Consider the following 12,765-nt stretch of genomic DNA (forward strand, 5'->3'; position numbering starts at 1 on the left):
CTGCTTCCGCTCACTTTCCTTCCTTCCAGAAAGAGCGTGGTGAAGATGGCGGAGCAAAAGTCGATGCCGAGCGATCTTTACAAATGCGTATATTCCTTTCTGCTAGAGAACAAGTTCACCAAGGCGGCTCAGCAGTTTTTGAAACAGACGAAAGTGGTAAGCGGTTCACTGTGTATTGTTTTTAGTCTGTGGCTCGTGCTGTCTGTCTCTAACGTTGAGGTGAATTTGAGACATGCTGCACGAGGAGTACACCTACAGCCAACATGTGATGTTGAGGAGCCGTACACCCATTGGGAAAGATAGCACGTGTAGGGGTACAGGCACACTTTGTTCTTTGGTTGCCACACGTTTTAAATGCTCATATTAGAATTTTAATGGGAATTGTATTGTCTTGCTTTGCAGGAAAAGTAATTTGATTGTAACATTTTTGAAACTTTATAGCTGTAAATGGCTAATTGAGTGCTTCACGTGTTTCTTTACAGTCTCCACTAGATGAAAATGATGAGAGCCTCGTCGGCATCTACGACTTCTGGGCCAAGTAAGTTGTTTTTGTGTGTTTGTTTTTTGAGTCAGTACTAAAACTTGTTTGGTACATAAAGATATTAATACGCTTTTAAGCTATGGCGAAGCCTTTTTAATGGGTAGGCTATCCATTGCACCTATGATTTGCAGTCACTGTTAACCTATGCATTGTCTAATCTCTCTAAAATAATAAATCTACCCTTAAACAGACTTTAACTTGTTTTTCCCCCAATTTTTTTGTGTAAAGTTAGTATTTGCAATTGTAGTCAGTTCAGGCTTTAGCAGCAGACCAGTGCTTTAACTTGTGCATTATTAGGTTGATGTTGGAAATGACAAATTATTTATTTTTTAGGAGAGCTTTTCCCTTTAATACAACTATGTGTCTGTATAGGTCTCCTGAAGCCAAGAAACGAAAGGCGCCCAACAGCACGGCCGGATCTAAAAATGGTCCATCAGCCAAGAAGGCAAAAACCAGTGCACAGAGCTCCAGCAGTGAAGACTCAAGCAGCGAGGATGAAGAAGCGGTTGCAAAACCAACTAAGGCAGCCCCTCCAGGTAAAATCAATGTAATTGATGAAGAAAACGGATTCACGTGGTTTAACTAGGTTGGTAACACGTATGATCCGGTTAAATATCTCTATAATGTTTGTTTTAGCAGCCAAGGTGGTGCCCGCTAAAGCACCTGCAGCAGCCACTAAAGCTGCATCCAGCAGCAGTGAGGACTCCAGTGACTCTGAGGAGGAGAAGGCCCCTGCCAAGGCCCCAGCCAAGGCTCCTGCAAAGGTAGGAAGAATAATTCCAATTATAGTTTCATCCAAGATTTAGCCATTGGTGGAAAGCTATGTTTGGTGGTTATTTTTATTAAAATGGAGGTTCTGCATATAGGCTCCCGTGAAGTCACCGGCTGCCCCTGCTGCAGCAAGGAAGAAAGACAGCAGCTCTAGCAGTGAAGAATCTGACTCTGAGGATGAGCAGCCTGCTAAAGCCCCAGCCAGTGAGTTTAGGACAAGATATCATTAATATTGTCTTTTAAGATGATGATGATAAGGAAATGTGTTATATCTAATTTGTGTTATTCACCTTTAATAGAAGCCAAGGGTGTTACAGTCACAGCAGCAAAACCAGCTGCTCCTGCTAAAGCTGAAGCTCAGAAAAAACAGGAGAGCAGCAGCGAAGACAGTTCATCAGATTCAGAAGATGAAAAACCAACCAAGGTATGTAAAAGAATCTGCCCACATGTAAATATCTTTCTTATAAAATGTTGAAACAAATAGAAAAAGCTATTGTAATAAAGGAAATTTGTTGCACACTATTTTCTTCACATGTCCGATAGGCTCCAGCAAAACCAGCTCCAGCCAAAGCGGCCCCAGTGAAAGCAGCAGCAGCTGAATCAAGTAGTGAAGACTCTTCATCTGAAGATGAGGCTCCACCCAGCAAAAAACCCAAAGCAGGTGTGTTTTTATTTTCACTCCATTATAAAGGACAGTCCATGAAGGAGCTTTGATCCCATCTTTCTGAGCAAAGCCTTTCTTTTGTTATCATGGTTGTGTTACCCGAATCAAACAGGTAGTTATTAGGGCTGCAACTAACGATTATTTTGATAATTTATTCATCTATTGATTAATTGGATAAAAAACGCCATTTGGCCTTTTGTGTCACAAATTTTTTTAGGGCACAAAGGCCACATGCCAGGGCACAAAGGCCATTTAAGGAAAAATTAGGATTTGGAGCTTACACATAAACAACTTAACTTTCTGGTAATAAAAACACATGAATGACATGGAAAACAAATGACTTTTTTTACTACACTGCGCATTGAATAGAGTAGTTATTCATTCAATATGTGCGGCAAAAAACAAATCACAAGTGGAGCAAAGCGCTCGCAGCCCCACTGAAACATCATCTCATAAGTCAGAGCTGATTGGCTGTAAGTGTGTGTGCGAAAAGTGTAGTTATGCAGAGAAGACGAGAGGGCTTAGACTACATCACCAGCAGTAAATAATACAAACAGAAAATGAAAGAAGTTGACCCTCTACTGGAGCTTTGGTGAGCGAAAGTATAGTTTATGTATCGATGGATCGATTGCTATTGTAACCACTGTGACGAATGTCTGTGTTTTCCTACAGTCTGATGTTTTCATGCTGAGGCATCGCGGGTTGTTGTTAAGTTTTGCTTTGTGATAGCGCTCTTTACTCCATGTATTAAGGTACAAAAAGCCTTTATATATCCAAGTTGTTCGTGCCTCACCAGTTTTGTACATATAAAAACGCCACTGGGTGAGGAGAAGGGAGTTTCCTAGAGAGAGAGAGAGATGGGGGAATGCTATGGGAGTGCTAACGGTATATGTGTGTGCGAGTGATAATTAACATACTACTTTGTTGTTTTGGCGTGGTTCCGGACGACAGTAACCTGTCTCAGAAGTTAATAAACTCACGGACAAAAAGAGACACGAGGCCTCCTTGTATTCTTGTAGCGAGACAATGATGATTGAATGATGCGATGATGACGTGAGGTGCGCGTAACCAATCCAAGCTACAAGGACTAATGCAGTTCAGAGCCCAGACCACCGCTCTGACACTTTTAAAGCAACTTCGAGATTTTAACAGTATCGGCACAATGGTCATGGTGGCCGTAGGACGTACAATTATTTTTCATGGCATCACGGCCAGACCGAGGGGCAATGAAGGTCATGGCCGCCGTGAAATTCCCACCCTGGTCTCAACCCAACCTAATTTCTGCAAATTATTTGCAAACACTTTGAAATAGCTGAATCAATAAATGGGCATAGTTTAAATAAGTCAAGTTAGTCGTTAGTTTGTTTAGTATTTGGCTGTGTAATAAGCTGGATAATGTGCAGCGAGCCATCCATTGTTGAAAAAAACCCACCAACTGTATTATTAGATCCTGAACCGGTGGGATCTTTATCGGGTGGTTGTTGTTTTTTTCAATGACCACTTCGCTGCACATTATCCCTTACTTGTCATACAATATTGGGTCAACAACCAGTGTTGTTTAAGGTGAAGGGCTCCCACACTGTTGATGGTTCTAGTCAGACCCAGAGCCTTATAGGCTGGTCGGACCGTGTTTCAATCTTCCTCGACATTTTTTGAATGTTTTCTTTTTCTAGTGACGTAGCCGGCTCTGCAAACACAGAGTAACAACATGGACCCAACGAAACGATAACTGAATTTGTTGCCAACTTCTGTAGTAATCGATTTTTATCGGTTTGTTGTTGCAGCCCTCGTAGTTATATTTACTTAAGATTTATTTTACATGATAGTTGGTCTGTGCTGTCATCTTTTCGCCTTACAGAAACTGATAGAGGATTCTTTCGGCCAATAAATAATAAATACTTGAAATATTGAAACTTGACAGCAGTTATTTGGAGTATCACCACAGTCCCTCTTCTGCAGTATGTCTCCTAGACCTAAGTGCTCAAAGTATTGTACGCGGGCCCTTTGTTATGACTCTTATTAGTTTGCTTTGCCTTGGAAGGAGCGTACAGTGCAGTCCCGCCTCCTGCTTCAGTCCAGAAAGCTCCAGCTGCACCAGCAGCCAGCAAAGCCAAGGACAGCGACTCCTCAGACAGCAGCAGTGACGAGGAAGACGAGAAGAAAGTAGCTGGTAAGAGTCGCCAAGTTTTCCCAACTTGTAGTGATTTTAGAAATGCCACATCTAACAGCGTTGTTATCCTCACAGCAAAGCCTGCACCGGTAAAGACCCCTGCTGCCAAACCCGTGGCAAAGGAGTCCAGCTCTGAGAGCTCCGGTAATAATTACAATCCCACTGTTATTTTCTACTTTGTTGTTTGAGGCCAAATGTAACAAATCTTTCTCTCCACGCCCATGTATTTCAAGATTCAAGCTCCGATGAAGAGGAGGCAAAGAAGCCTGCTGTAAAAGTCACCCCAGCTAAAGCTGCCCCAGTTAAGGCTGCTCCAGCTAAAGACTCAGACTCTTCCAGTTCAGAGGAAGAAGAGGCAGAAACCTGCAGCAAAGGTGACTCCCGCCAAGGCTGCTCCAGCTAAACCTGTTGCAGCTAAAGTCCCGCCTGCTAAAAAAGACTCCAGTTCAGAGGACGATTCCAGTTCGGAGGAGGAGACCGCAAAGAAGCCTGCAGCCAAACCTGCACCAGCCAAGACTCCCCCAGCTAAAAAAGAAGAGTCATCAAGTTCAGGTAAGAGACATTTTGAGTGTGAGCTCTATATTTCTGTCAAAGTAGTCCTTTTACTGTCTTGAATTTGCTTTCATTTGCTTAAACCATGTTGCCTGTGCTACCAGTTTGTGGAAGGATCAAATTAAAATCCATCATGAGAACTGAGTTGTACACAATATATAAACTCGCCCCAGTTTAGTTAAATACACTCGGTTATCAGTTTTTTTTAGGTTCACCTTGCTAGACCTAAGCTGTGTATCTTGAGGATAATATTTAGTTTTTGTTGAAATTTGATTACTTAAAATAACGGCAGGATTTGTTGTAGCACTGTTGTACTATACAGTCAATGTTTTAGCTGTGTTTATTGGTTGTTCCAGACAGCAGCTCTGAAGATGAGGCTCCAGCCAAACCTGCTGCTAAAGCTGCAGCCAAACCAAAACCTGCTGTTGTAGCTTCCAAAGCCCCCGCTAAGGCAGCTGAGAGCAGCTCAGATTCAGATGACTCCTCTGAGGATGAAAAAAAAGCTGTTAATGCTAAGCCAGCTGCAAAGCCTGTTACTCCTGCAGCGAAGCCTGCTCCTGCTGCAGCAGAGAGCAGCTCTGACTCGTCCTCTGAGGATGACGAAGAGCCAGCTAAAGTTAAGTCACAGCAGCTAAACCTGCTGCAAAGCCAGCTACCCCAGCTTCAAAGCCTGCAACTCCCTCTGCAAAACCTGCTGCAGAGAGCAGCTCTGACTCTTCTTCTGAAGATGAAGAGCCAGCAAAGGCTAAACCTGCAGCGGCTAAACCAGCTCCAAAGCCTGCTACGCCTGCAGCAGAGAGCAGCTCAGATTCTGACTCTTCTTCTGAAGATGAAGAGCCAGCTAAGGTTAAACTAGCTGCAAAGCCAGCTTCAAAGCCTGCTACGCCTGCAGCAAAGCCGCCTGCTGCTTCAGAGAGTAGCTCAGATTCTGACTCTTCTGAAGATGAAAAATTAGCGGTCAAGGCTAAACCTGTTGCGACTAAGCCTGCTGCACCAGCCTCAAAGCCTGCTACCCCTGCAGCAAAGCCGCCTGCTGCTGCAGAGAGCAGTTCTGACTCTTCTTCTGAGGATGAAGAGCCAGCTAAGGCTAAGCCAGCTACCCCCGCTTCAAAGCCTGCTACACCTGCAGCAAAGGCAGCTGCTGCAGCAGAGAGCAGCTCAGATTCCGACTCTTCTGAAGATGAAAAACCAGCAGTCAAGGCTAAACCTGTAGCGGCTAAACCTGCTACACCAGCCTCAAAGCCTGCTACCCCTGCACCAAAGCCGCCTGCTGCTGCAGAGAGCAGCTCTGACTCTTCTTCTGAAGATGAAGAGCCAGCTAAGGCTAAACCTGCTGCGGCTAAGCCTGCTACGCCTACAGCAAAGCAGGCTGCTGCAGCAGAGAGCAGCTCAGATTCTGACTCCACCGAGGATGAGGAAGAACCAGTGAAAGCGAAGCCAGCAGCTAAACCAGCTACTCCAGCAGCAAAGCCTGCTGCAAAGCCTGCAGCAGCAGACAGCAGCTCTGACTCCGACAGCGACTCTGAGGATGAGGCAGCCAAACCTGCAGTCAAGAAAGAAACCCCTGCAAAGCCTCCAGTCACCAATGGCAAGGCCGCTACACCCAAGGCCGCTACACCCAAGGCCGCTACACCCAAGACTCCAGCAAAGCCTTCAGAGTCATCGTCCAGTGACAGCAGTTCGGAAGAGGAAGAAGAGGCCAATAAAAATACTGTCAAACCTGCTACACCCGCTGCAACACCCAAGACGACCCCAGCTGCTAAAGCTAAAGAGAGCAGCAGCTCCTCAGACAGTTCATCAGAGGAGGACGCAGCGCCCAGAGCAGCCACTGCCCCCAACACCCCAACAGCAAATGGTGAGTGGCAAACCAATAAGGAGTATGAAATGTAATTAAACTTGATCCTGGATTCCTTAAAGTTAAACATCTCCCCCCCCCCCCCGTATGCAGGTACCAACGGAAAAAGAAAAAAAGGTGAAGAATCATCGGAGAGTGAAGAGGAAGAGACAGAAGTGACTACACCAAAAAACAAGAAAGCAGCAACCACACCTCAGACGTTTCCTAAAGCCAATAAGAAGGTAAGGCCGGTCAGAGACTAGAAATGAGTCTTGAGCCTGGTTTGTTAAAGGGGGAAAGTGTTTGATAATAGTTCATGATGTGATGTAAATGTCTTGTCTTCCAGTCGTCCAATGTACCCTTCCGTAGAATAAGAGAGGAAGAAGTGACGGTGGATCCCCGTCTCAACGACAATTCTTTTGATGCTAAGGTGAGTTCAGTTATGGCTCCGAGCAATTTTGACACTGCGACACTGAAATGGCTGAGCTGATCATTCACTCTTAATCCTCTCTTTGCTATTCCAGTTCGGAGCAAACGGGGACTGGGGCCAGAAAGCGAACGATGTGCTCAGGTTCACAAAGGGGAAGTCATTCCGCCATGAAAAGACCAAGAAGAAGAGGGGGAGCTACCGCGGCGGAGCCATCTCCCAATCCGTCAACTCGATTAAGTTTGACAGTGAATAAGGACGACTTCTTGAACTTTACGTTACCTGTGTGATCAGGACTATCCAATGACTGCTTCCTCCCCCTGTTATCAGTCCCTCTGTCATCGCTACCCAGCAGCACACTGACATGAAGTGACCCGTAGAGCTGAGCCGGCGCTCACCTTCGTTAGCTGCCCTTCTCTGTACTGCTAAAGGCTGACCCCCATGTGATATGATCACTTATAGCCACTAGGTGGCTGGGGCCACCTGTTAATGGTAAATGCCAGTGTGTATTGGGGGCCCCCTCTTTCAGTTTGTTTTGACTGTAAGTGAACTGTTCTGTTCTCATGTATGTATGACACAGCCATACATCCCAACTGGTTCTAATATTTTGAAAAGGGTTGCTAATGATTTTAATGGATCACACGGTTTCTTGAAGTTTGTTTGTTTGTCAAATTTATTTGTGGGGTTAGAGTTAGGGTCACACACCCTCACCACTTTTCTAAGTCGAGAGGGTGTGTGCTCTTGGTTTTTTTGTTAACTTAACATTGCCTACTCTTTTGGAAAGTAAGACGTGAGTTTTATACTGTGTATTTATTCAGTTTTATTCCAATTCAATGTTGAGGACCTTAGACAGTCTATTCCATGTTTTTTCTTAAGCCATTTTCCTTTGAAACTATGATTTCTTCTGTTAGTCTTCTCCTGATCACATCTGTTAGCTGTAGTTATCAGATGTATAATAAATCAATGTAATCGAGATCCATGAAAGATTTGAATATACCGTGTGAACCTGTAGGGACTTTTGAGAACCTGTTATTTTTTATCAATGGATGTAGCTGTAATTAAAGACCTAATAGCTCAAATGTTGGTGTGATTGGTGTGACACTTTTTTTTAAAATTATTTATTCTTCTCTCTACAATTATTACTGACGCCTATATGAGCCACTCGTCTCAGTTTCTCACTGAGCTGTGTTTTATGCACACACAACTGGGGCGATAGTTGCGTTCTTGGTGGGCATCTACAAATAAGCTGCTTTGTCCATTACAGTTTTTTTACAATTGCTTAAACACAATTTTGGAAACTATCCTGGTTTTACCAAAATACTTAACACAATTCGCACAACTACACACCCAAACTGCAAAATGAAGCACTGCAACCAAAACTACATATACCATTATGAAAATCAAACTTTTGCACCAAACCGGCACCCACTTCATTCATATTACCAGATTTTTGTCTCACCAACTACACACTGTTGGGCAAAATGTAAAGCACTAACCTCTTTAGTGAGCTTTGCCATAGTACTAAAATAGTTCAAATTGTTGAAAATTCTTCAGATTGTTCACATGCACAGAAATATTTGCAGATACACACATGCTGCTGTTATTTTCTATTTTTCACCAAAAAAGTCAATGCAAAATATGCACAGCAGATACATTGGAGTGAACAAAAATATGCTAACAAAAAACAGTAAACTGAAAAAGAAAATTACAGAAAAAATATATATAAAAAAAGAGGCGAGAAAAATACTGTAATTAGGCAGCATTCTGCCGCATAGCTGGATCTGGCCACAACGCCTCGTCCACATCACAGGCAATATCTTCCCTTGCCAGACATCGAGGGAAAAAGTGCCTTGAGTGCCTTATCCATCCCTGAATCGCACCCACATCAATTTCATCACATGCCTCTTCCATAGCCTGCAAAAGAGGCATGCACACAAAGGGCTGCCGGTCGTAAACCTTCCACCGCCATGCTGAACAGAAGTCTTCTATGGGGTTCAAAAATGGTGAGTATGGTGGGAGGTATTGCACGACAAATGGTGGGTGGTCAGCAAACCAGGTTTGGACTGGGGCTGCACGATGAAAGCTCACGTTGTCCCATACTATAACATACCTGTTTCTTCGATGCTCTGCATCATTCATACGCTCTGGTGGTACGAGAATATTGTGGAGTCTGTCCATAAATGTGAGACAATGGGCTGTGTTGTATGGTCCAAGGTTGGCATGACGGTGGGGACACCATGCGTATTGGAGATGGCAGTGCACATTGTGATGTTCCCACCACGTTGGCCAGGAACATCTATAATGGCTCTGTGGCCAATGACGTTCCTTCCCCTTCTTCTGGTCTTTGCTAAGTTGAACCCAGCCTCATCTACAAAGATGAACTCATGCGGGATTGCATGAGCATCCATTTCCAGAACTCCCTAGAAACAAAGAACAAAAATCAGTCAATATGGTGTTATCCAGTACACTGGGAAACAATGTTGCATGTAGTGTACTGCAGTCAATATTGTACTCACATCCACATATGCTCTTCTGAGCTCTTTGTTTCTTTGAGAGTTTCTCTCAAAAGACACCTTATAAAGTTGTTTCATACTGATTTGGTTTCGCTCGAGAACGCGAGCCAATGTGGACAAACTGACTTGTTGAATGTTGTTGAATACGGTGCTGTCTTGGATGATGTGACTTTGAGTATCTCTTTTTCAGTAATCTGATTTCATTACTTTCCAAAACCAAGTTTACAATGGTAGCTTCCTGTACCCCGGTGAACATTAGGCCCCTTCCTCCACCATGGCTGCGTCTCTCAGTCCTTTAGAAAAACAAAAAAACTAAAACATAGGGCAATGCAGCCTACAGGTATTTCCCCCACAGTAGAGTAAATGATACAGGAAACGTGTACAGTAAGTGTATGACATCAGCCATTCATGAAGTAAACAGGTGTCACCCAACTGATACACTATGAAATGGCGTGTACTACAAAGAGTGAAATACATTTTGGTTACATACCTGTGCTCCAGTCTAAATGTCCAGATGACAGAGGCGACAGTAAAACGGCTCAAGTTGGGCTGCACTCTGTCCAGCCTCTCGTATTGTCAGCCCATGGTTGATGACATGATCAACTAAGGTTGCTCTGATTTCATTTGAAAGTTGTTGTCTTTGGCCATGAACTCCTCTACCAGCTCTACCCCTACCTCTCACTCTTCCTCCTCCTCTCATTCTCACCCTTCCTCTTCCTCTCTCTGCGACGTTTTCCATTGTTGTTGTAAAAAACAGATGCTCACCTGTGGTGCTTTTATAGTGCTTACTTCCTGATTGAAGTGCTAACAATTAAGCATTGAGGTGTTTGGCCAGGTGGCACATATTTTGGCCAATTAGCTCATGAAGTGTTATTTTGATGGCAGTGTTTTGACATGGCAAACATGTGACTTTATGTCAGAGTGTTGTGTCTTATGCAGAGAACCGTGTTCAGTGCATTTAAAAAGTGCCATTTTGGATTGCAAAATGTGTGTAAAGCAGAAAATGTGTTTAGAGTTTTGGAGACTTGAGAAGAGGTTTTGCTCTCTGTGTGTCAGTTTAAATAATTGTGCTATGCATGTCATTTTAGTGTCTTAGCAACTGTAACTGTAAAAACTGTAATGTTACGAACATGGCATATTCACAGGCAGCAACTGTTGCTAGGAAGTCAACAAATGTTTAATTAAAGCCACTAGATGGCAGTCCGGTATTGCTTTGCTCCAGTACTGAGCTTCATTTTAAATGTGAAACTCAATGTAAGGTATGTGACACGTTATCCCTTGCCATAGGACAGAACGGGATACACATCAATTTAGCCTTGCACTTCCATACCATTTCCAGTTTAGCTTCCCATAATGTCCAGTACATCTGGCCATACAGTGCTCTGACAGGAAAGTCCGTCTGTGCTCAATAGATACTTAAACCGAACAAGTTTTAGCACAAGAAATGACCAATAATGCCCGAAAAGAGATAGATTAAGCTGCCTGGATAAACTCTGTTCTCACGTTGCAGCAATAATAATATTAAATATATTTTATTATCTTTGCATTTAGTTAAAAAACACAAGTGGCACATCACATGTAATTGTGAAGCACACACTTTCAGCGTAAAGAATAAAGAAGAAGAAGACATACTTTATTAATCCCTTACAGGGAAATTGCTCTCTCTACTCTGTTGTGTTGACCCATATTAAACACACAGAGGATATACATGCACAAACACAGAGGAAATACATGCACACACAACCACATGCAGAGGAGAGGTGGCAGAGCAGAGAGGCAGCCAGGTACCCGGCGCCAAGGGAGCAGATAGAGGTTAGGTGCCTTTTTTCTTTTTTTTGGAACCGGCGACCCTTCGGTCCCAAGACCAAGTCCCTACTGACTGAGCCACTGCCGCCCCATAAAACAGTATTCCTTAACACAGTGGCCAAACACCACGTGCATTGTGCATGAGCGAGTGTTGTGTACACTTCTGTGCCGACAGACAAAACGCTGTTTACTTAGGTGGGAGGTCTGCAGTCACTCCAAATATAGCCCCTCTTCAGTCTGACAACAGTTCACCGATGGGCGTTGCTTCAGTGCCTTCCAAGCAGGGATACTTGACAGAGCGTGTGTGCTCGGGGTTTACACGGCTGAGCTGTTGAGAGGGAGGGAGGGGAGGGGAGGGGGTGCTGCAGCTACTGTACAGCTGTTACCGGGCAACTCTTCAGTGCAGAACTGTTGATGACAGACTGGATGCCGTTAGAGGCCTGGTTGCTTGCAGCATGATGGGATGGACACTTCAAGATACAGGAGCCTTTAGGATTTAAAAGCTGAAGAAACCAGTCATTAGTGCTGGAATAATAAAAACGATTTTTAATTGAGGACATTTATCAATATGTTGTAAACTCACGTTACTGTCACAGTCATTCATCAGGCATAATCACTTGGTCCAGCTGCTTCATTTAGTTAAATATTTTTAACCAGACTTTCTTTAGGTGTTGTAATGTTTGAATATAAAAAACGGAACATATTTTTCACACTTTTCTAATACTAGTTTAGTTGATAAAATTTTTATCCAAATATAAAAATGACTGATGGAACTATTAAGCATGAGTTACCATTGGTACATAAATAAATAAATAAATACATCTCCAATTTTTGGGGTTTTTGAATTTGTCTTAAGAGCAAGTGATTATGTGCCCCATTACGGGTTGTTTTAAAACATTAAAAGCCCTATACTGGATTAGTTTGAATGTATGGAGTTTCAGAAAAAGAGAGAAAAAGGATGTCTTATGTTCTTCACAGAAGAGCATCTCTATGTTTAAAGGTGACTGTTGAAAACTTGACAGTGAGGTTCTGTAATAAAAATAATTTAATCACCATACTTATGCTCAGAAAAGAACACGGCCGAGGAGTGCTGATGAGAGGAAATTCAACCATATCTCCTGCCTCGCCAATCATTCCTGAGTACCACTTCTGTGTGTCAGTCGCAGTGTGCAGGAAAGCCAGCCAGCCAGGCCTCTGCAGTGTGTGTACCGAGCAGCAGCAGGACAATCCTTTAAAGGGCAGCAGAGGCCGAGGACTGCCCATGCTGTCCATTTCAATTAGACAAAACTGCTGAGCACTCTTGCACACACATTAGCATCTTTTTCTTCCTCTGGCACACACTCAAAGCCCCTGCATACAATCAGCCATACAAAATGTGCCCCAAAATGCTATACTCAATTTCATTACACATGACAGATGACTTCCTTTGTGCCCCATAGATTATTCATGCTAATCCCCCATTGCTCTTTTCTCCAAGTCAAAGTGTG

At 43.5% G+C, this 12,765-nt stretch overlaps 1 protein-coding gene and 1 long non-coding RNA gene across 2 annotated transcripts; one reads left to right on the forward strand and one right to left on the reverse strand.

Annotated features, from left to right (window-relative positions):
- Position 1: 1 nt before the first annotated feature.
- nolc1 (nucleolar and coiled-body phosphoprotein 1) lies at positions 2 to 8,038 on the forward strand. Its single transcript, XM_063874969.1, is given in 16 exon segments — positions 2 to 156; positions 483 to 538; positions 914 to 1,077; positions 1,178 to 1,305; positions 1,408 to 1,516; positions 1,612 to 1,736; positions 1,856 to 1,973; positions 4,018 to 4,146; positions 4,222 to 4,290; positions 4,380 to 4,500; positions 4,502 to 4,698; positions 5,055 to 5,318; positions 5,321 to 6,553; positions 6,647 to 6,774; positions 6,879 to 6,962; positions 7,057 to 8,038. Coding segments are annotated over 16 exon segments (3,195 nt in total). The 5' UTR covers positions 2 to 45; the 3' UTR covers positions 7,216 to 8,038.
- A 515-nt stretch (positions 8,039 to 8,553) lies between these two features.
- On the reverse strand, positions 8,554 to 9,764 carry LOC134859055 (uncharacterized). Its single transcript, XR_010165038.1, has 2 exons — positions 9,476 to 9,764; positions 8,554 to 9,379 (listed from the first exon to the last, which is right to left on the reverse strand). It is a non-coding gene; the product is annotated as an uncharacterized LOC134859055 (long non-coding RNA).
- Between the last annotated feature and the right edge of the window lie 3,001 nt (positions 9,765 to 12,765).

This window comes from Eleginops maclovinus, chromosome 22 (genome assembly GCF_036324505.1).
Source record: "Eleginops maclovinus isolate JMC-PN-2008 ecotype Puerto Natales chromosome 22, JC_Emac_rtc_rv5, whole genome shotgun sequence".
NCBI classification, from domain to species: domain Eukaryota; kingdom Metazoa; phylum Chordata; class Actinopteri; order Perciformes; family Eleginopidae; genus Eleginops; species Eleginops maclovinus.